The 24,075-nt window shown below is 50.6% G+C and overlaps 1 protein-coding gene across 7 annotated transcripts in view; it reads right to left on the bottom strand.

The window, feature by feature from the left end:
* The window catches only part of CHKA (choline kinase alpha), a 49,708-nt gene that overhangs the window by 11,365 nt on the left and 14,268 nt on the right, over nt 1–24,075 (bottom strand). For 3 of the 7 annotated variants that reach the window (XM_077766546.1, XM_077766545.1, XM_077766548.1), the window contains exons 3-7: nt 12,967–13,020; nt 5,488–5,601; nt 2,472–2,605; nt 2,110–2,214; nt 1,390–1,448 (exon numbers count right to left, since the gene is read on the bottom strand). In XM_077766546.1, the coding sequence (XP_077622672.1) occupies nt 1,390–1,448; nt 2,110–2,214; nt 2,472–2,605; nt 5,488–5,601; nt 12,967–13,020 (466 nt within the window). Of the gene's footprint in view, nt 1–1,389; nt 1,449–2,109; nt 2,215–2,471; nt 2,606–5,487; nt 5,602–12,966; nt 13,021–15,289; nt 15,384–24,075 lie in introns of all 7 variants that reach the window. The other 4 variants (XM_077766547.1, XM_077766551.1, XM_077766552.1 and 1 more) reach the window with 2 other exon arrangements.

Here is a 24,075-nt window from a genome sequence, read left to right as displayed (position 1 = left end):
CAGCGGAGGTGCTGGCTGTGGCCCCCCAGCTCGGGAGCTGTGCCCTGGTGTCCCCACGATGAGGATGTCACAGGCGAGCACAGCTGCGGTGGGGCTCCCGCGGCCATACCTGGCCCCACCGCTTCGCTTCACCTGCTTCTCCTCACACCCCCGTGCGGACCAGCTCTGGGCCAGAAGTGAACCGACTGTCAGACCGGCTCTGCAGGCGCTCGTTCCGAGTCCCCTGCTCCACACACCGCTCAGCGTCTGGTACTACAGGGCCGGGGAGGGAGCACCAGAGAGCCGGGCTTTGCTAGGTTTTTGGCCACACTCTCTCCAGGGTTTCTGCAGGAGGTGTGCTTTCTAGGCTTTCCAGCATCCACCTTCTGTTTCCGGTGGCCATCAGAGGAGGCTTGGAGGCAGATGCCCAAAGCGGCAGGAAAAAGTAAATGGCCTTTCTGCACGCCGACCATCACTCGTACTCTGGGTGACGGCTGTGCCGCTACCGCCTGCTACCACACAAACCTGTGGCCGACATGTCAACACCTACTTGATGTGGCCAGCAATGATCAGCTCGTTAGTAAAAGGTATTTTGGCTCAAACTAACGTCTTATTGATCACTGACCCTCCACACGGACCGCTGTTAAAATAAAAAAGGAACTGCTGAGCCTGGCAAAGGACCCGGGGGTGGGGCGTAAGCCTGCAGCGATGGAGAGGCCAAGGACGGCGGGGCAGAGAGCCCCCCCGCCCCGCCCCGATCCCGGCACAGCAGCAGCAGCAGCGGGAGCTGCCCAGCCAGACTGGGCCTCTGTTTGAAGTCACGGTGGGCAAAGTTTGCTCACAGTGAGGGGTGTCCGGCGTTGTAATTTCCCGAAGGCAGAGAAACTCAAGGCCATGGCAGAGTGAACTGGTCTCGAGAGCAGATGACCTCTATTAGCCGCGAGGCGCTGCCCGGTGCAGGGCACCAGGGCGGTCGTCTCCTACCGCGCCCTCGGATTACCCAGGTCCTGTGTCCACCAGAGTAAACACTGAACGAGCATGTGACTTTGGAAGTTTCGGTGCTTCATCCTCCCAGGTCAGTGAATATTCTCACTGCTGCTTCTGTGAATTTATTTCTTATAAAAGTAGGAGGACACCCCACGTCCCCACGTGTTTTTCTAAAACTTGCTTTTTTTTCTCTTAATGCATCCTGGAGATTTTCTGTTGGTCTGTATAAACACTCAACCTCATTCAATAGTTACACGGCACTCCATTGTGCGGCCCTGCCCTTACCCCACGTGGCTACCCCCTCTCCGCGGCCCTGGCACTTATCACACACACTGGACAGACAGACAGACAGACAGACACACACACATGGGCTTCTAAGCGGACACGCAAAGCCAGCTCCACGTAACAGGCAGTGATCCTTACCTTCCTGACAGTCGTTATGACAAAACACAACTGGAGAAGGGGTGGCTTCCAGCAGTGACCTGGAAGAGGAAGGTTTTGTTGTCAATCAGCACACTGTGGGTCAGACGCAGAGCGCTGCTGCCCCCATGCCCGGCACTGGCCAGGCACTTTGCACTGCCTCTCGGACTCCATGCAGTGTGCCTTTCTCGTGACCTCTGGGAGCTCTGTTGTCAAGTGATGACAGCTCTGTGGCAGCTCAACCCAGAGACCCTGCTGAGCCCCCGCGTGCGCCCAGCTCTTCCCGGGCGGGCACCTACTGGAGGTCACGCGGCTACAGGTCCTGGCCTGTGGCACCCCTCCTGCCCCCCCACAGCATGACCCTCCTCGTCAGTCAGCCTCTGGTCTCCATTCCACCTCTTCCCACGACTTGACATTGCAGGACATGTGTGCCGGACTCTATTTCCTAATAAAACACACGCGCCTTGGAGAACACCCTGCTCACCACTTGCTGGGCCCCACGTGCACACGCGAGGGACGAATGCCGGAGGCTTGCACCGCTGCACCTCAAAGACCGCAGGGAAGCCCCCGCTCAGAGCCTGGCCAGCGCCAAAACTCCTGCTCCACATCCTCCCAGAGCTTGAGGGGAACAGTTCCCCTCCTCTGCAGACACCGCCCAGCCTGCTGCCCCCTGACCTCTGTTCCAGAAGAAACCCTGCGTCCTCGCCACAGACCCAGTCTCACCTCAGGTTCTCCAGCTCCAAAGGCAGGTTGTAGCGGAGGAGTCTGTGGAGCTGCTTGACTCTGGGCTCCCCGGCAAACTTGACCCTCAGCACCTGATTCAGATACCTTGCAGGGGAGGGGAGAACAGAAACCACTGCTCAGTCCACCGTGGCCTCCTCCTGGAGCTCCCATGAAGCATAGCCACGGAATGTGGGAGGGAGGGGGAGGCCCAGGCTCTCTGGGAAGCTCGTGTCCTGCCCGCCCACCCATCTGGCAGACCAGAGGAAGGCCTCCGACCACTGCGGCAAACAGGTACTCACGCTGGCACCTCTGGGAGCCGCTAACGCAAAACTGAGTCAGAGCCAAGCGGTTGGGCCACTTACTTTTCCATTGTTCCAAAAAGCCATTTTGGTTCCTTATTGAATGGCATTTTCATACCATGAAATGTGGCCATTTTCTCAGCTATTTCTGCAGAAATATCTGGCAAACTTAATTCTTCAGTGTCTAATCGCCGGCTCTGGAATAAAAAAGGGAGTTAGAAAACAGCATTTGTTCGGGGAACCTGGAGGTGTGCGATCACACAGGCCTAAGAACTAGGAGTCAGTTCTGTAGGACGTCTAAGTCTCCTCCAGCACACAAGGTCCCGTAGGGATGGGCACCGGGCCCTGAAGACGGTGACCTGGCAATCGCGGTGGCATTTCCCAGCAAGGGGGAGGGGCCCCCTCCACGAGCCAGTACCCTTTTAATTGTGAGACGGTCCCTCCCACCTGTAAGCGTTTAAGCAGACTCGGCGCTCTATGCCCTCTACCTGCCACCGGAGCACGCCCTCTTCCCTGGTAAAAGCTCCAGGTTGTCAGCGGTTTGTTACACGAGCCCGTGTCTAACTCCTTCAGCCGCTTGGATGCCCCACCGACGCATCACAGGCAAGAGGTGGTCCTAATCAGAAGCACTGCCAGGAGCTCGGGGCGAGCCACAGCCCTTCACCCACGGAGGCATCCACAGCCCCCGCCTGGCACGGAGTGGGCTCTCAGGGTGCAAAGCTGAACGAAGGAACGGAGGTGCCCAGCTCCCACTACTGCTGCCCGTCCCAGCTCCTCACAAGGAAAGCACAGGCCACCAGACCCGTCCGTCTCTCCCACATGCACTGCTCCCCTACAGAAGCTCAGAGGCATTCCTCTGAACCCGCAGAGCAGCACAGCACAGGAGTGAACAGGGGGTGTCTCCCAGTTAGAGAAAACCCAGCTCGAACCCCGGCTTTAATCCTCATTTAAGAGGCACATGGCCAAAGGCACACTGCTCAGACCTCATTTCCTGGTTTCTACAAAATGAGAAGTGCATCGAGTCCCTGGCGGGGCTGCTCGGAACGAGGGCAGACACTGCACGCAGGGGCCCCGGGGCCAGCATCCAGCCAACGGTGGGAGCCTGGTAACAAGAGCTCAGAGCTCTCTGGAAGTAGCAGGCCCAACCTACCCTTCCTCCTGCACCTGGNGGGAACCCCCCCCCCCCCGCCCCCGCCCCAGTGTATCGAGCAGCTGGGCCAAGGTAAAGGCAGGGGATTTGGTTCCATGCGGCAGCTCGCTCGGCATTCCCTTGGCTATGCCAGTGATCTGTTTGGCACCATGGAAAGCGTAAGGCTAACCGTGCTCAAAAATGAGCCCATTTCAGGGTCCTAAGCTCCTTTCCCAACACAGGGAAAGAGCAACAGGGGACCAGCGTTCGCAGAGGTCACCACCCTCCTGTGCCCTCTGGAACGTGGAAGGGGTGGGATGCACGCAGGTGTCCAGAGTAAACTGGGAGGTAACACGCGCCATCGGGCCGAGCCACGTGCAATCAATATTTCTGGGGTCAAAAACAGTTGGTTATTGGTAGTTCCATGTGGCTCGGCCTAGTATTGTAACAGAATTTTAAAAAATCCTCACTACATAGTAAACATCACATGTAAAGAGACTAGAACTTCAGAACTAAAAGAGCATCAATCCCACGGACAACTATAACCCGCGCATCCTGATCCAGGACAGGATGGCCCCACTATTCTGAGCTGTGGTCACTGGCCCTTCCCGACAAGGAGTTGTTTCACCACACGGGTGCACTGTAAACAACTGCCAGCTTGCTTCCGGGGCGTTAGAATGGCATATACTAACTGGTCTTGTCACTCAGCGTTCTCTTCCTCAGATGCGTCCGTGTCACCACTCGTAACCACAGGAACTGCTTTAGATTTTCAGTTCTCTCAAAGAGTGAGTTTATGATATCATCTGACGCTCGTGCCAGCCAGGTGTGACTGTCTTTACCGGGGCAGTTATAAATAAAGCCACCGCCAGGGGGCAAGCCAGGTGCAGGGCTGAAGAGCAAGGTCTGCCGGCTGGTGGCCACATGTACTGACGGCACACTGCATAAACTAGAAGACGGTCCCCTCTTGGGAGTCAGGTCGCAAGGAGGCTCCTATTCCTGGGCTGTGGGGAACGAGACCATCAGCACCCCTTCCTCCAGCCTCTCGCCGAGCACAGGCCGTGTCCTGGCAAGCGGGGCGTCCCTTCAGCCAGGCACCCTGTGCTCAACCTCCCGCCCAGCTGTACAGGTGGCCACGTGAGGCAGGGCAGGATAAGGCAGCCATCCGTGACCTTGCTCCTCCAGGGGCCCCGCAGGTGAAGAGGGACACTTCACCACACCTGTGAGCCTGGCTGTGAGCGGGAAGGCAGGCCAGCCAGGCTCGGCAACTCCACCCACACGGCCGGTCGAAAGGCCCAGAGCCGCCCCAGGCTCACTCTAACACGAGCCCTTGAGGCCTGGAGCCCTCTGTGGGCTTACTCACACGTAACCCTAAGGGGGGCTTACTCACACGTAACCCTAAGGGGGACACACTGGCGGGTGTTACAGCAACATTAAAACTGCCTCAGGACAGCAAGAAAGGCCAAACAGTTCCAACTCTGGGAAATGGGACTGGAGCTGGGCCCTCAAGAGGAACTTGACAGGCACATGGGAGCTGGGGAGACTCAAACAGAGGGAGTGAAGCGGGAGACGAGGCAGAGAGCAGTGGTGGCCCCATGGGATGAAGACCCGAGTGCGGCACAGGGTGGCCAGGGCCATGGGGAACCGCAGCGAGCCTCTAAAGGAGGCCCAGAAATCAACAGGACCAAGGTGAAGGGCAAAGTGTCAGGGTAAGCAGCTTCAGGGGCAGCGGAACGCTAGGCTTCCTAGAAGTTTTTCATGCGGATGAACATCTTTGCAGAAAGACAGAGGTTCTAACGTAAACTCAGTAGGAATTTGTTTTTGCTTTATTTCTGGCACTTTAATAACAGAAGTCACATCTGCTGCGCCAGAGCATGACATGCAGGCGCCTGCAGCAAGACCGAGAGTCCATCTTCTGTCCGCGGCCGGCTGCCCGGGGGGAGCACATCTTACCGGGATAAACTGCTCCAGGCGGCCTTGAGGGAAGATGCCGTAGAGCTTGGGCCCGAGCGACCTCTCGGCGAGAATGGCAAACATGACGCTCTCCAGGACCATGGCCTCAGCGCCCTGAAACAGACAGCGACACAGCACACATTTCCTGAGGGCTGACTCTCCACAGGGGGGCAGCACCATCACCCCCATCAACTCTATGACTGGGCTGGGCGTCAGGACTGCCACTTTAAATACAAAGACCCAGAGATCAACATCCTGTAATGTGCGGGGTCCATGCTTGCAAGCGTCACACTCTGTTAGTAAGATATAAAAACTCAAGTTTAACTGAATCGCTGATTCCAAAAGCAGAGCATCTGTTGGTATGTTAGTGCTCGTATCTTAAAACGTCTAAGAATCCCACCCAGGGCATCTTCTCAAAGGCCACCACGATGCCGTCCACTCTGGAGGGGGCAGGGCGGCCTGCTTCTCAGCCGTGAGTATGGGGCAGGCCTGCTGCCACCCAACTTGATCCTTCAAGACACCTGACAGACCTGGGCCTGTCTTTCCGTCCCAAGGGCGCCCTGGAGTGGGGCACCCCCGGCTCCCGTGCCCTTCTCTTACCCTCAGTCTTCACTGCCCATTTAACATCTGTCTCTTGTCAAAATCCTATGATACTCCTATGCGGTCTCCAGTCCTCGTGACTCAGGTGGGATCTGTAATCATCCCACCTAAAAAAAACATCATTTGGGGGCGCCTGGGTGGCTCAGTCGGGTAAGCATCCGACTGGCTCAGGTTATGATCTCACGGTGCGTGGGTTCTAGCCCCACGTCGAGCTCTGTGCTGACAGCTCAGAGCCTGGAGCCTGCTTCAGATTCTGTGTCTCCCTCTCTCTCTGCCCCTCCCCTGCTCAAGCTGCCTCTCTCGCTCTCTCAGAAATAAGTAAAACATTAAAAAAAAAAAAAAAGATATTAAAAAAAACACCATCTTTTGGCCTCAGTTCAAATTCACTCCTTAGTCCTCTGCCATTAAACAGCAAAGTAACCTCTAAGCCACTGTGTCTGAGGACGGGCTAGCAGGTGTGGGGGGGATACTTTCAGAGGATTCTTATTCCCCCTTGAGCAAGAAATGTGCCGTGGGGAGTGTGATCCCGCACAAACACCGAGCACGGCGAGGTAGCTCTGTCCACTCGGGTTACAAACACACACATGCAACAGGACCAGCTCAGGCAATGGCGGGGTGGCTGACATCACGGAGAAGAAAACAGAGAAGCTACTTTTCCAAAGCACACGGAACCACACTGGAATAAACAGTGATCACTTTCACATTTTGGGGAGCAAACGGATTTGTGCTCCCCCATAATTCTAGTTTAGCCACCATCTCACGTGTGTCACCCCCACGACTGTGGTCTGACCATCTTGTGGGACCCAATCTTTACTCACTTGCGGTCTTGTGTCTACGGCTGCTATGAACGATACTGCGTCCTCCCCAAATTCACATGCCGAAGCGACCCCAGTGTGACGGCGTGTGGGGACGGGCCTCTGGGAGGTGGAGGGGCACAGTCGAGGTCACGAGTGCAGGGCGCCCATGCCATCAGTGTCCTTATACGAAGAGACACCAGAGAACCTGCTATGTCTCCCTCTGTCCCTCCGTCCCTCTGTCATGTGAGGGTGCGCAGGCCAGGAAGAGGGCTCCGCCAGAACCCAGCCGTGCCGGCACCCTGATCTAAGCCATCTGGCCCGCAGCACTGAGAAATAAATGTGTGCCGCCGGCACCCCCATGAGGCGGTTACGGCAACCTGAGCAGACGCAGACGAAAGCACACAGTGCCGCCCTGTGAGGTCAACAGAGTGGAGAGCAGGGATCAAAATCAGACAGGTTCTATTTCTGAACCCCTTGAAGGAGGTGGGGGTCACTGCTGGCGTGACCCACACCAGAGACACACCCCACAGGAAAGCGTGTGCCAGGCCTGCGAGGTGTCTCTCAAATCCTCGCGGGCACTGGCGTAGGGTGAAATGCCGAGGCGCAAGCAGGTTGGGCACCGCAGGACAGAGGGTGCGGACGCGGGCAGCCCTCCGCCTCTGCACACCCTCCTGTCTCACCAAGTCAAAAAGTTCCTCAGGGTTTCTTCCATCTAAGTACCTAGATTTTGTCAGAATTAAAATTTGTTTTCTGGTTTCCCTCTATGTGGAGTGACTAAGGGCATTAGGGTCGGTGCCGTATAAAACATCAATGTGCCTGATCCTGGACAGGACTTCAAGTTTGAAGCTGGAAACTTTGCATTGAGTTAAGACTCTCTGTGTCACCCCAGCGGCCTTAGCATTTTGTGCATCATGTCCACTCAGCACAAAGGCCATGGGGGACTGACCTCATAGGCTGCGCTGTCACTGGCACTTAGGCTGAACACACACCGTCCAGAATCCTCTAGACCCGAGTCAACCTGTTGCCAGGATGGAGAGAAGATGGAAAGAGACTTAAGACCTTTGCAGTTCTCTCTCGCATTGCTCCAAACACCGTAAATAAGAAATCTCTTCACTCGTATGTAGTATCGCAGTTCAAGATTTATTGCAGGTAGGGAGAAAGCGGAGCTGGTGCGTGGAGGGAAGCATCTGGAGAAAGAACTGAAGGAGAACACCTAATCGCAAGCAAGAAAAATGGATAGGTTAAGAAGGATCGTAGGTGGTACGCCCGCGTGGCTCAGTCAGTTAAGTGTCTGACTCTTGATCTCAGCTCAGGTCTTGATCTCAGGGTCTTGAGTTCAAGCCCCACACTGGGCTCATGCAGGACATGGAACCTACTCAAAAAAAAATCCCAAAAAACGGTAGCAGGTCATCTTAGAATGAGCGTGTCACCTTGTGCAAGCCTTGTAACCGCCAGGTCTCCAAACACCTCCCCGCTCGCCACTTAAGGAAGCGAGCACAGTGAAGAACAGGATGGACCCAACACAACCCCGCTCACTGCCCCAGCACTGGCTCAGGCGCAGCCAACTGGCCATCCAGCCACTGCCCCTACGCTCTTAGGACAGAAGGTCCTACTTCCGCTTGAAACCATTTACTTTGGCTTCAGAAACATTCATACACATTCACTCCAAAAAGATCTGCTGGACGTGCACCACGTGCCTGGCACAGGTAAGCCCCAGGGAAGCAGGAACACGCCTGCAGGGACCGTATCCCAGAGAGAGAAGCAGGTGACAAGCACAGGCCCAGCGGCCAGGCCGGGGCGGCTGCTTCCAGGAAATGACAAGGACACCCGGGAGGTGAGAAGCAGGCAAGGAGGCCCTGAGGCGGGAGTGACTCCGGCACGTTCAAGGAACTGGGAGGGGCCCACGCCGGGGAGCACAGCAGCCAGGGGAGAAGAAACACAAGAGCCAGAGACGCCGGGAGGTGGGGGCCGGCTGTGAGGGGCCTGAGAACTCGGGGCGACTGTCCCCACAGTGAGGAGCACATTTGGACAGGAAGCAATCAAACACCCACTCAATCCTTAAAACAAACTTTATATGCCCACAACTGTGCCAGACTTTCTAGCATTTTCTAACATATTTCCTTTTACCAAGCAACAAAAATGCTGACGTTTTGCGTGTGTGACCGACTGAGACGGGGGCGGCAGGAGGGAGGCGGTGAGGGCAAAGCTGCGTGACGCTGTGGTGGCGAGAGTGGCGTGTGGCGTTCCGGGGCGGCTGCTGAGGGCAAACTCGGGGGAGGAACAAAGTGGCCACTGGATTCAGCCACGTGGAAGCTGTTGGTGACCAGAACAAGAACGGTTCCAGGGGAGCGAGGGGGACAGGTGACAGAGGGGCAGGGGGCTGGTGGGGCAGAGGTGTCTAGACGGACTTTTCATTTTATCTATACAGTTTCATTTCTTTTACAAGATTAAAATCCACAGGGCGCCTGGGTGGCTCAGTCAGCTAAGCATCCAACCCTAGATTTTGGTTCAGGTCCTGATCTTAAAAACAATATAGTAAAAGAAATTAAAATCCAGTAGTAAGAATACCATAATTATGGCCTTGTTGAGAAGACACAACGGCCTTTCTGTGGTATTCTTGCCAAAAACACAGAACCTCATTCTAGTCATGAGAAAAGATGAGACAAACCGTGTTACACCCGAGGGGACGTTCTACCAAATCACTGACCGGCGAGCACTGGGGCCGTGAGTGACACGGACACGGGGGGAACAGCCGGCAAGTGCAGTGCTGGGGTCCCAGCTACATCCCGGAACAGAACAAGAGAAAACATCAGTGGAAAAGCCTGGGGAATCCGAGTTGGTGTGACTGTGCCCGTGTTGGGTTTCCATGGATGTGTTAGGGGTTCACATCAGGGGAAGCTGGGGAAGGGGCGAATGGGAGCTCTCTGTGCTAGTTTGGCAAACTTCTGTCATGTCTGCAATTAGTTTGAAATAAAAAGTTAAAAGTAAATATATGCACATAGAAAAGACTGCACTCAGATGGTGCCTGGGTGGCTCAGTTGGTTCAGCTGACTCCTTACTTCAGCTCAAGTCATGATCTCACAGTCTGTGAGTTCGAGCCCCACGTGGGGTCTGTGCTGACAGTGGGGAGCCCGCTTGGGATTCTCTCTCTACCACGCTCTCTGCCCCTCCTCTGCTTGTGCACATGCTCTCTCAAAATATATTTAAAAAACAGACTGAAATCAGCAATACGACAAAATCAGCTACTAATTCGTGCAGTGGCATAAAGGTGTTCATTACATTATTCTGTGCTGTTCCACATACTCAAAACTTTTTTCAAAAAAAAAAAAAAGGTTGATCAGGAAGTGAGAAACAGAGAGTGTAAATACTCAAGAAATCCTGCTATAAGGGGGAGCAGACTCAGGCAAGGCCAGCATCTCTGTCCGCCACAAGGGACAGCAGCAACGCGCCTGCGGACAGGGCAGGAGACAATGGGAGTCTGGAGCCCAAGGGAAGGACCAGCCCGTGGCAAGGGCAGGTGCAAACACAGACAGTTCACATGCGTGGGAGCAGACGATGAGGGCCAAGAGCACAGCGGCCATCAAAGGCGGGGGCTCTGCGGGGCCGTCCTCCCCAGCCGGGTGCTTTGCCGCTGAGGATGCTGCTCGAGCCTGGGCCTAGAGAAGGCGAGGTGGCCGGTCCAAAGACCGAGCCAGACATGGAAATCTTTGGCGGACCAGGGCAGCTCCCCAGAGGGTTTTCAACAGAGAAATGGTTTGGAAGCAGGAACGAGGAAGAAACGAGAAGACAGCCCCCCACACCAGTTGCCTGGAGAGGGGGGCTGGGGAGCAGTCTCTGGGACCACGAGGCGGTAGAGAGGCCAGTTAGTGGAGGAAATGTTCAGAAGAGAGGGGACAAGACTACAGACAGAGGCCAGCCATCCAAAAGGGCTCCAAGAAGCAAAACCACCTTCCCCATTCCCACAGGCAAATCCATACTTTGTGACCCAAAGAAGTGATACAATCAGAGCACCTGCTGTTTTCTGCTGGGCTCTGAGTGGAAATCCAGCAGGCACAGGAGGGGGAAGTGTGGCGGTGACCGACGGGTTGCCTGAGTCAAGGGGCAGAAGGTTCCAGAGCTGTCCACTGGCGCCAGCTGCAGCCAGCACTGGACAATTCTGTACTGCGCCTGGCGGTACACCAGGCATGACAGGCGCGGCGAGAACGCAAGAAGAGCCAAGGTGCTGCCCCAAGTCTAGAATCTCACGAGAAGAGGAGGCAGATGTGAATCGCATCACACTGAAAACTCCCAGCCTGATAAGGTGCAGAGGAGGCATATGGTGATCTGGATGCGGGCACGAAACAGAGGCGCACACCTAGTCCAGAGAGCAGGAGGGCTCCCCGGGGGAGCAACCCCGAGCGAGGTCCTATCACATGCAGAAGTGGGGGCGGGAAATGGGTGCAGCGGGGAGCACTGCAGCCAGAGGTGCTGCGTCTGCGAAGGGCTGTGGCTGCGGCACGAATGCCGATGTAGGATGAAGGGGAGAATGGAAGGGCCAGCAAGGTCGGATGACAGGGACCTGCTGGGATACAGCTCAACCCGACTGGGGAGGAATGAGCACTGAAGGATGTCAGGCAAGAGGCTGACCTGACCAGAGGAGCAGTTCGAGCGTTAGTGGGAAGTGGGGCCCTGAGAGGAGATGCTGGGAGCTTGGACTCCGGAAGTGGGCGGTTCTGGAGACAGGCACACAGACCCTCGGTAGAGCTCCGACGAAAACAACAGACTCGGGGTTCGGGTACAGGGCGAGGGAGGAGAGAAGGGTATATCGGAGGTGACTCCCGGCCCTCTGTGTGCAGAGAAAGGAGAAACTGAGGTTCCACTGACGGGGTTGGGTGGGGGGACCCCGTGCGTTCATCTTGGGCCTGGTGAGACCACCGGGAGCCAGCGGTGGGTGGCGTGACCCCAGGCAGGGGTAGGCCGGGGAGAGACCCAGGGTCGAGGGGCAGCATGGGAGGAGGTCCTCGGGCACTAGGAGGCCAGGCCTAGAAAGGGCCGAGGAGGGAAGAAAGCACTGAGAAAGGGCAGGGGGCTGCCAAGGGCTGCAGAGAAGGGGAGGCCGACAGGTCTGGAGAAGCAGGGCGCGTGTGCTGTCACGGAGGCTCCAGGGACCCAGCCTTTTCGACCGCCGGCACACACGGAGGTCTACACACAGAGGTCTACACGTGAAGGACTCAGAATGGCTGCAAACTCACTGTCCATCATCTCCAGCCCAAGGGCGTGTCTGTCAGCGTCCCCCAGAGAGCACAAGTTCCAGATCCGCTGGACGAGGGTCTCCAGGGAAGGGTGCGCGAGCAAAGTACCAGTACTTCATTTCTTTATGACCTCACCTCTTCACAATTTCTATTTCGAGACCATTTTAGTAATCAGTGTACAGTGAGTAAAGCCAGTGTACTTATGTGCGCGTGGGTAGGTGTAGGTTTTCTGTCTGTGTTGTGTGTGTGGGGGGGTGTATACTTATATACAAACTTGCGTCTGTTGGGACAGTTTGCTCAGAAGGTGTTTACTCCCTGGAATGTGGAGCTCACTCTCCAGACTGCCCACTTCTGAGCGCACAGTGGGGGCCAAGTGGACACATCAGTGCTCTCCACCTCAGGCTCTTCTCTGAATATGAGTGTTTTGGGGAGCAGGGTCATCTTCATCGGGAAGCAGCTTTTTGGAGTGGGGTGCCGCATGGGCAAAAGGCACTCCTACTTGCGCCAGGCGGTGCCTGCCTCACAACGTGGCGTGTGACCGGAACAGAGGTCAGGGGCACAGCGCACAAGCCTATCATGCACACCCGTCTCCCCGAACCGCCCTGTCTCAGCACCCCAACTACCGCTCAGATTTACCACAAGGACACCACATGCCCACTGCTGACACTCCGGAGGGACTAGAAATACCCGCTGCGCTCTCGGGTCTCAACCCCAATACAGCAAGAGCCCGAGACAGACAGACAGAGCAGGGCCGTCAGGGGTGGGAAAGAGGCCCCGCAAGCCCGGAGTGCTGACGTGGGCTAACACGGGGTCATACCTCACACAGACGCAGAACGGACTTAATTACTTACTTGAAATTCATTTTCTTTCTGAGCTTGTTCGGATCCCTCTTTATTACAGGACCTCTACGAATGAGAAAAAGCAAAACACTTCCGGTAAGATGGGGAACACCAGACAGACACTAACTTTGCAACCACCAGAACAAGCAGGGTTCACAAACCATCAAAGATCTTTAATCAAGGTTTCTTGACCCCCTGAAGCCACCAGAGGCAGTCTGAGATGCCCCACCACCGTCCACACTTGGACCGACACCCAAGAAATCGCTTCATTTCTTAACAGGAAAAGGAATGTGCTGTCGACACCCAACAGCCTTGTACCTTTTCACAATTTCATTGTCCGAGGAAAGTCAATAGGGGGCGCTCTTCCAATCAGGCCTTCCCAAGACCAACAGTCACGTGGTCTCCCCAATTTAGCTAGGCAGTTCCTTCAAGGCAACACTGTCCTAAGGAAGCCTCCTTCCTGCAAGAACGGGCAGTGTACACATTCCCACGGCAAGTCATGGGCAGCACAGAACTGGGACAGAGAAGGAAGCCCCGTGCAGGCAGGAAACATGGCACCGAACGTGGGCGATGAGCCTGTCAACGTGGTACGTTCACAGACTGGCCCTGCTCGCTCCACCCGTCCCTGGCTCCATCTGAACTCTTCCTCCACCAGAAAGAAGGTCGATCAAATTTAATAAAGTCCCTGACCTTATCTCATGGCTTAAGGGATCCTTTTGTATCACTTTCCTCAATGAAATTGCAAATTATCAAGTAACAACTAGATCACTAACCCCCTTAAACAACTCTCTGGCTACACTCTTTCTTTAAGGCACAGATCAGATCTTTCAAAAGCACCCCCCCACCCCCCTCCCAAGTGCTTTAGAAGCCTTTAATAAGAGGATGGAGAAAAGCAAGTCAGAAATTTGAGGACTGTGTCAAAATTTTATACTCAAAAATCACCTCCAGAAATGTTATTTGTTAAAATTAAACTACGTCGGCTTAAGCCAGACACAGAAGGGAGCCATTAAAGGGAGCTTTTTAAAAATTTTAAGGTAAAAGATTCTTGAACATCCCACGAAAAAACATACCTTTCCATTCCACAGCTTTATCAAAAATACCTGTACCAAGGGTGGAAAGTGTGGACAGGGAAAAAAAAATGCCATGTTAAGCAACACCAGCTACCCTAGCGCCATTCAAAGACAGTAGCGATTTAAAGCAGTGCCCCCGCCCCCCCCGCCCCGTGACACACGGAAACAGCACACGACTGCACGTGTGCCAGCTTACTCAATATAAAAGTAAACATGTTCATGAGGCTATCTGCAAAAACCCTGCACTGGTACATATTCAATAACATCTTTAGCGTCCAGTTAAGTTCATTTTGCACAAAGTACAGAAAAATACAAATGGGGGATATATATTTTCATTTGTGCAATCGCGTTTCTCTGATGAAAAGATGCTGCAGGTGAAATCCCGTTACCATGAAAACTACAAAAATGAAAACACTACAGAAATACCTTCAGCTGTTTGTCGACAGCTTGGCGTATGGTATGATGGACTCTAGCAAGGAGTAACTGAGTACCATTAAAGCCTTCCTCCTTCCCTAACTCCAAAATACCTCCCCCTTAGTGACCTGTTACCTTAGACTCTGACTTTAGTGTCTCCTCTCTGGCCAGGGGCCTACAAGTTCCTAATGAACAGGGACTCCATCCTCTACTGACGGTCAGTCCTCCCCCAAAGCATCAGTCGGGGCGCTCACTACACCTTCGGCACTGTGACGGAAGGCTGCGCCCATGCTGTGAGGCTCAAGGCGTAGCCTCCAAGCTGGAGCCCACGGGCACTGGGCAAACTCGTATCCAGGATCCGAGCAGTGGGGAAACTGGCTACTGATCAGGATGCCAAATGAGGCCAAATGCCCCCAAATGTTAATTCCTGTGCTTACTCTTTCCAAGGAAAGTTAAGAACAAAATAAAAGTTCTGTAACATGATACATCGTATATTGGCACTTTGTCAACAAGACAAATATGGAATGTGGATATCCTACTGAAATCTGTTGTAACGGGATTTGACCTGTACAATATTCTAAATGATTACGGTTATTCCTACACTGTTATTATTCAAACTGTATCTTCTTAGAGAGATACAGTTAATGGGTTATTTGGCCAACAGAAGTCTCTTTTCCCTTGTCCAATGGTGCTCTCAAAAGCGAGTCACTCCTCAAAGTTACAAATTGCCTTAGTTCCCACGGCCATTCCTTTTTAATACTTGTTACCATTAAGTGGAAATCAATTCTGTTAATATTATTTCCCCGCCCCTGCCCATTCCATTCCACCCCCAATGAATGCATTACTTATACCAGAAGAGCACCATCATGTGGGCAGGATGGACTTCTGCCATATTCAACCCTCTGTTCTGTTTCCTCAGTACACAATGTTCAGGTTCCCTCAATCCTGTAAACAAGAAGAGTAAGAAAAAGACCAGGAAGTCTCAAACCAATCAGATATTCAAGAAAAGTGGGAGAAGAGGCCTCCTCCTGGTGAGCCACAGAGAGACAGATTCACTGCCAAAACAGAGGGCAGAGAATCTTTTTTCGTGCAGGAAAAGGGGAAGTAAAATAGATCTTGGAATCCGTGGGATTTGACTTCGGAGGCACAAATTTATTTGAAGCAGATATTAAAATATCTTGTATAAATATTTAACATGACCCCAAATTTTCTGCCAACTTTCATGTTAATAAAAACTAGCTTTCGCATATAAAACTACAGTTTTTAGACTAGAACTTTGACTACTGGTTAACATCAAGTAATTACTAAAATCTGTTGATGTAAACATTATTATGGTCATTAAAAAAAAATCTTCTTAGGTCGATATAGCCCGAATCATTCCCAGAAGCACTAACACGATGTCCGGAGTGTGCTTCATAACAGCCCCGCAGAAGGCACGGGGGTGAAGACGAAGGACTGGTCAGAAGGGAGACACACACTGGGCACCTGGGTTCATTATACTCCTCTGCTCTACTTTTTTATGTGTCTGAAATTCCCCACAATAAAAAGTCCTTTTTTAAAATAAACACAGACATTTCAGGACCTGAGAAGTCAGAATGCATCAAATATGTTTTAGGATTCTCAAAACCATTAAACTGTACACTCTAAATGGGTGAACTGCAGGACATAAAGACATTACAAAAACAAAAAACACCCAAAGATAATTTAAAATATACCGCCACTGGCTTCCCATCTTCCTCGCTCTTTTCTTCCTATCTTGGGTTTGTTTTTCAAGAGAATCTAAAAGTATTCATTATAGTCCACATATCCTTTAGACTGTGATATAAGAAATAAAATTGGCCTTAAGGGGGTAGCAGTAGTGACGGGGCTATGGTTTGTATTTTGTTTTAGAGTTATGCAAGATTTTGAAAACTGAATCAGATTTTCGATGGGCCCAGAACTCCTAAATATCAGAAAAATTAACATTGATATTACAAGTTATTAGGTCTTTTTAATATTTTATTACACGCTTTGAAAATAAAATGAAAGTCAACAGACACTAAGACAAACTATCACTTGACTGAATTTTGTCTGAAATAACTTTAGGATTCAAAAACATTCCATGTAAAGTTACCCAAGGGGCACCTAGGTGGCTCAGTCAGTTAAGCATCTGACTTCAGCTCAGATCATGATCTCGCAGTTTGTGAGTTCGAGCCCCACACCGAGCTCTCTGCTGTCAGAACAGAGCCTGTTTTGGGTCCTCTGTTCCCCTCTGCCCCTCCTCCACTCATTCCTCCCCCCTCTCAAAAATGAATAAACCCCTCTTATAAAAAAATAAATCTTAAAAATTATACAAATGAAAAACAAATGTACCCCATACTCCACAAGGTTTATTTCTTTAAATGTGTCTAAGCTCTTGGGCAGAATAAACTCTTATTTGGCCAGTTCTTAACGACAGATTCCTCTAATGATGAGGGAGCTAGTGTTACAACTGAACTACTTTAAGAAAACCCCGCTGGTGCAATGAAACAAAGCATACCTCGCTTTCCCTAAAGCCTGCGTATGTGAGGCTATGCATGTAAATAAATCAGTCAAAGTGGTATAAAGAAAGTGGTATAAAGTGGCATCCAGCTATTTAAATGTCATCTGTAAGACTGAAACATTTGTCTTTAAAGTATCTTTAGGGGAGCCTGGGTGGCTCAAGCTGGTTAAGCTCTGATTTTGGCTCATGGTCATGATCTCTTCAAGCCCCGCATCTGGCTCTGTGCTGACAGCTCATAGCCTGGAAGCCTGCTTTGGATTCTGTGTCTCCCTCTTTCTCTGCCCATTCCGTATGCGTTCCCTCTCTCTCTCTCAAAAATAAACATTAAAAAAAAAAAGTATCTTTAAAAGCCCAGCATGGCATGAGCTAGCTTGCCAGTGGGTCAGGCTGGGGAAAGCATTAAATCAGATACAAAGAACGACATGTCATCAACAATATAATAAACTGGAAACGCCACTTAAGAAATCAAATCATCGTCAATTATAGATACTGTTATAAGGAAGAAGTAGCCACAGAAATAAAAAGATTCAAAAAAGGAGTATTTTATAGAAACACAGAGGACACCTCTTCTTCCTACTAGTCGTTCTCCACCAGAAAAGGAAACACAAAAAACTACACAGAGCACTCAGCTGGCTCTTTTGTTTTTATTTGTTTGTTTGTTTATTTTCAGCTGACTCTTTTAAAGGTTCTGTACAAAAGAGTAAGTTGATTATGGCCTTTTATTAACACTTTGGGACTCATACATAAGAGACTGAGAAAGAATGATTCAGGGATGCCTGGGTGGCTCAGTCGGTTAAGTGTAGGACTCTTGATTTTGACTCAGGTCACAATCTCACAGTTCATGAGCCTGCTTGGGATTCTCTCTCTCCCTCTTTGTCTGCCCCTCCCCTGCTCGTGCTGTCTCTCAAAATAAACATTTTTATAATATCCTTAAATTTATAAATATTTTTATATAAATTTATACACATTTTTCTAAATAAACAAAAATATTTATAAATGAATAAAATCCTTAAAATTTTTTTTTAATATTTTATTTATTTCTGAGAGACAGAGATGAGACAGCATGAGCAGGGGCGGGTCAGAGAGAGAGGGAGACACAGAATCCGAAGAAGACTTCAGGCTCTGAGCTGTCAGCACAGAGCCCGATGCGGGCTCGAACCCACGAACCGTGAGATCATGACCTGAGCTGAAATCGGGACGCTTAACCAACTGAGCCACCCAGGCGCCCCCAATAAATGAATAAAATCTTTAAAGCAAATAAAGTATAGCTTATGTGACTATCTACTGAGCACATATGAATTATGAGAACTTAAAGAGACAAGTGATTTTTAACATTTTATGTTCTTCTCTAAAGCACCTTCAATTACCCTGAGAAACACCCTAAAAGAATTTGATCCTCTGACCTTTGCAAACTGGGAGGGCTTGAAGGATATCTGTTGGAGTCGAGACCCTCTAAAAGGCTCTAGGAAGACATAAGCCAAAAGACAGGTAAGGGAAGACCACATAAGGCAGGCTCCTTCCAGGACCTCCTCAAACCCTCCTTTTGGGACAGCTACCATATGTTTGCACGTATAGGATTAGGAGGAACTTAACGGAGGACCGTGGGGGAGAAGAAGGGGGGAAATGGTGGGGGAGAGGGAGGGAGGCAAACCATGAGAGACTCTTGAATGCTGAGAACAAACTGAGGGCTGATGGATGTGGGGGGGAGGGGGGAGATGGGCATGGAGGAGGGCACTTGTGGGGATGAGCACTGGGTGTTATATGGAAACCAACTTGACAATAAACTATTAAAAAATAAAAATAAAAATAAAAAACTTCCTTCTGATGCGGGGAACCTGCTGTCCCCGGGGCCCCCAGGCTTCCGAGTGCATTAGGCAAAAGCACCCCAAAGGCTGTCCTGAAGCAACATGCTCCCAGGAAGGGCGCCCTCGCTTCCCTAGCCTGAGGGCGTTTCCGCAGGGGCCCAGAACCACTGATCTTTGTAAAATTATGNGATACGGACTGATGATACGGGCGAAGAAGAAAATCTGTTTCTAACTCTGACCAAAATATCAATGGAACATGGTCCTTCCTTAAGGCCAAAAGTAGTATGAAGGAAGGAAGGAGCAGCTAAATACATGAAGTGAATTTTCAAGTTGAGGCCCCTAAATTTCTAAAATTACCAAATCATTTTCTACTGAGGAAACAGAAGAAAGGGTGTGGATTTGCCTCGGACAAAACCAAAATAACCCCGCTACCCCTGCAAGAAACAAAGGTGATATATCCAATACATAACACTGAAATCTTAATTACCGCACTGCTCTTAGCCCAGCACAAACTGTAGCTGGTGCTACTTAACAAAAGCATCACAATTTTCTTTTTAAAAGGCATTTCTTGAAACCAAGAACTCAAAGAGGGAAATTAAAGCTGTAGAGAATGCTCCAGCTTTCAGAGGACTTGTACCATACCGTGGCTCGGGTCTGTCACCTGGGAAGCAGACTGCTCCAGGCACGGTCGCATGGGCAGCCTGCGGCAGAGAACACACATGCACAGACAGCTCAAGTGGTACGTTACCCCACGCGCCCTTCATGCCGCCCAGCACGCACATTCCTTCCCCGGACGCGTGTGCCGCACTCACACCGGCGTGCCAGGGGCCAGAAATCGGCACCGGCTTCATGCTATAAATCCCAAACATTTAAGACCAGCAAGACAAAGACACTTTGCATATGTCAAAATTAGACACAGTAGTCCGTGGTTTCTTTAGTTATCAAAAGAAGGCACCAAGGCAGGTATGGAAGGGTGACAGTGATGCATGCGTCAACGGTCCCCTAAGTACTAACTGAAGAAATACTAGGTGAATCACATGGGAACACGCACCACTGGAAAAATGGACTTTTCAGAGGGAAGTCTGACTACCTTAGGGATAAGTAAAATCGTACCACAAAGTCCGAGGAGATTTTTCAAAAGCAGAGTAAAAACAACTCAAACTCATGATAATCCTGATATAATGAGAAAAAAACAGGGTGTTCACAGTATTCAGTTACCGGGGACCCGCGCTCTCAGTCTCTCGGGCCAAGCAGGGCTCTCCGTGAGGGAGCGTGAGTCACACGGTCCTTGTACGCTGCGACCCTTGTTCCGGGGAGAAATGTTTGCGAGCAATTTCTCAGTCGCCAATAGTTGACTATGAACTATTTACGGGCTGTTCCCATATTGGTTCTTTCCCATATTCTATTGTGGTTTAATTTCTGTGTAAACTGGGATTAAGGGAAGATGACAGTTTGCTCTCTGGGTTTAAAACAGCCCGTGTCCCAGATCGCACTCTCTGGCATCATTAATGCATATCTGCGTTGTGCCTTGATGCCTTTCATTTTATTACGGTTAGTACTCAAACAAGCACTAATATTAGCCTTCGATCACTCAAAGAACACACAAAAACATTTTCCCAGACAATGCTCGAGAGATCTCTGATGTGTATTACAGACGTTCATGCCTGTGTGACCGTTCAAACCGGTGCAGCCAAGTCTCTCATTCATGCGCAGAAGGAACCAGCTCAACACAGGGTCACTGTTCTGACAGAGGAAGGGACAAAGCGATCCTCTGAGGCTTCCGCCAACTGGCACAGGTTACACTGAATGAACAATATGTACTGACATTTGTGTCTTCCCACAATTTGTGATAAATAAGCAAACGGGTTATTTGTAACCAGCCAAACTTGCTGCTTTGAAAAGGCTGCTACCGGACGTTGCAGGGCTCATGTTCCTTCCCAGCATCAGAAAGGAAAAACACCAAGTTACATTTCTAGGCTGGGTTACCATGTCAAGCCCCCTTCTCTTTCCACAATGGCAGCGGCTGAACTAGCCCTTCTCCCCAGCTTCTGTGAAACCATCCTACTTTTTTGCTTAGGGGTAATTTTACACTGGAATCTGGTTTTCACCGTCCGTGCCACTGAGGAAACCTCCCTGTGAAAGGCAAAGCTAGGCCGTGTGACACAGACCCTGGATTATATCGATTACATTGACAGGTGCTATTTTAAGATCAGACTGCAACTTTTATGCTCGGTGTCTATGTTACAGAAGCGGGGGCTGGGAGAGAATGGTGTGTGGGGACGGAAACGGTAGGCTTTCTGCCCTTAACCCCCCTGTGAGCTGCACCAACGGGCAGTCACGGCGCTGCTACGATCTCAGACGTTCTGTGGCGGCCAGATGAAGAAAAATGGAAACGCTGAGCAACATCAAATTGTTTTAAACCAAGTCACTTATAAATGATAGTCAAGTGTAAATCAAAGAAATACTTCTACTTCATGTTTGATTCACAGAGGTAAAAAACTCCAAAATGTAAAAGGAGGAGGAGAAAGGGAAGGAAGGGACACGCTCGACCCCCCTGGCCCAGGGTGTCATTAAACAAGACAGCAGGACGGTCTGAGGAAACACACAAGTCCCTCATTGCCTGAGGCTGTCAGTTAACATTTCCGAAGGAAGGGGCTTATCAGAACCCGCCTCCCAGGAGGCCGCAACTGCATTCACAGGCGGCATCAGGGGTCCTGGTTTGCTTGCCCGCTGCACGTCCACGCCGAGGCACGCGCGTGCTTCCCCTGTAGGCAGCGTACGGGCGGGGAGAGCGTCACCCTGGAGTTGGATGACATTTCTGTCTTTAATCCCTACACTTACGAAAGTGATGGTGTTTGTTACTCAGGAGGGCTCAATAGTTGCTCGGCCACATCTCTAAATCCGTGTAAGTCGTGACAAATCGCTATCAGTTCTGGCAACTGCCTTGCTGTCGTGGGACCGGGAGCCTCATGGTAAGACTCCACCTATCTGTCCTTCCACGACAGGGCCAGGTTCATTTCGAAGAGCTGATGGGCGATAGGGCTGAACTCACGCCCCAGCAACAAAACAAATAAAGATGCTTCACATCGGAGCTGAAAATACTGGAAAAGGTACTGAGGTCTGTGGTGAAGTCCCTGGCACGGCGTGGTGCCAGCACAGCGTCTGCGGCCCTGGCACCCAGCAGCTGCTGCCCGGCTCGGGCCCCCCGGGCTTGGGCTCTGCCTCCACCACCTTCTCTCTTGGGGCCCCTGGATTTGGTTCCCCCTGTTGTCAAGGTATTCAAATGACCAACACTTTAACAATGGCCGTTAATGTCTAAAACTGCGCCTGGCCGCCAGTGCCCCTGCCAAACACTGAAGAACTTGGGAACCAAAAATATTTATATTTGAGGCTGTAGGTTTCATATTTTTACTAAGCTTGAACTTCAACCAAAAATGTGTCCTTGAAGTAAGGTCTCAACCAAAGGAGTATTTATACCGAAAGTGGATTCTCTCCTATAATGTGAAGGAACAGCGTTTTTTCCAACAAAAATGAGATTATTGTCTCATAAGTCAATTGTGAGACTGGAAACACACGTTTCGCTCCCCTCTGGGTACAGCCTCTGCCCTGCACGACAGATGTAGCTTTGAGAACAGCAACTGACATTTGCTGATAAGCATCAAGAAGCTAAATGTAGAGCGTCCCCAGAAATTCAAATTATATGTAAAACATACTCCATTCTGTTAGTTTGGGAAGGATTAACTCCACTTTGAGTAGCTCTAACTATTCTATTTATTTTTGAGTTACCTAATAGGCTTTTTACTTGTTTCTTAAAAACAAATAGAAAAATAGAATTGTTTAAACAAATTCTATTTCCAGGGGCACCTGGGTGGATCTGTTGATTGGGTGCCCAACTTCAGCTCAGGTCATGATTTCACAGTAGTGGGTTCGAGCCCCGCGTAGGGCTCTGTCTGTGCTGACAGCTCGGAGCTTTGGGCCTGCTTCGGATCCTCTGTCCCCCCCTCTCTCTCTGCTCCTCCCCTGCTCAACTGCTCTCTCTCTCTCTCTCCCTCTCTCTCTCAAAAACAAACATTCAAAAAAATTCTATTTCCAGACATTTTATTACATTTAAGTACTATAAGGCAGTAATTCTAGACTGCTAAAACTTCAAACAGGGGAAAATATTAATTACTGACAGTGAATGTTTATTAGTGGGGAGAGAGAACTCCTCAGTCCCAGGCTGTGCTGCTGGCGGCTTTTATTAAGTTACCCACCAGGTTAGAGCTGCACCGTCCAACATGGCAGTCACCAGCTACATACCCATGACCATTGTAATTTTATTAAAATTTAAAATTCCAAGCCTTGGTCACACTTGCCACCCTTCACATGTTTGATAGCCACATGTGGCCAGTACCAGCAACCTAAACAGCACAGATCCAGAGCATTCCCTTACCCCCATCATCGAACTGTGGCTCCAGACAGAGCACAAAACCTGGCACCTGGCTTAGCACCTGGAGGAATGCACAGCACACATTTAAAACATCATTATTTAAGTTATAAACACAAATAAAAGCTTCATAAATCAGAATTAAACAAGAGTCTATATCATATACAATTCTAGCAGTTGGTTATTAAAGTATTTTAGGGGCACGTAGGTGGCTCAGTCAGTTACGCATCCAACTCTTGATTTGGGCTCAGGTCATGATCTCACAGTTCATGGGATCAAGCCGTGAGTCGGGCTCCCGGCTGACAGCACGGAGCCTGCTTGAGAGTCTCTCTCTCCCTTCTCTTTCTGCCCCTCACCCACTTATTCCCTTTTTCTCTCAAAACAATAAATAAACATTTTAAAAATATATACATACATATTTAAAGTATTTTACAAGTGTTACTTAAATGGAAGCACACAAATGAGCAGAAATGGGACATAATGGTTAGAAAATGTAAAAGTTCTCAAAGAAAAAAAATGGCTAAAAATTGATTTCTTTTAAAAGTACCCAAAGGGGTACACCTGGGTGGTTCAGTTGGTTGAACTCCTGACTTTGGCTCAGGTCATGATCTCCTGGCTCGTGAGATTAAGCCCCACACTGGGCTCGTGCTGACAGCTCAGAGCCTGGAGCCTGCTCCAGATTCTGTGTCTCCCTCTCTCTCTGTCCCTCTCAGCTCATGTTCTGTCTCTCTCTCAAAAATAAACAAACATGAAGAACTAAGAAAATACAAGTACCAAAAGGACATTAATTGGGTTTTTCAAAAACTGTGCTTTGAAAGAACACCTTGATTAAATAAAAAACCCAACTGGGTGGTCCACACTAGACCCCTGCAGCCTGTGGATCCT

The sequence above is a fragment of the Crocuta crocuta genome, unplaced genomic scaffold (assembly GCF_008692635.1).
Source record: "Crocuta crocuta isolate KB4526 unplaced genomic scaffold, BGI_CrCroc_1.0 scaffold636, whole genome shotgun sequence".
Classification (NCBI taxonomy): domain Eukaryota; kingdom Metazoa; phylum Chordata; class Mammalia; order Carnivora; family Hyaenidae; genus Crocuta; species Crocuta crocuta.
The sequence above is the reverse complement of the archived record's forward strand: the minus strand, read 5'-3'. Positions and strand labels throughout refer to the sequence as shown.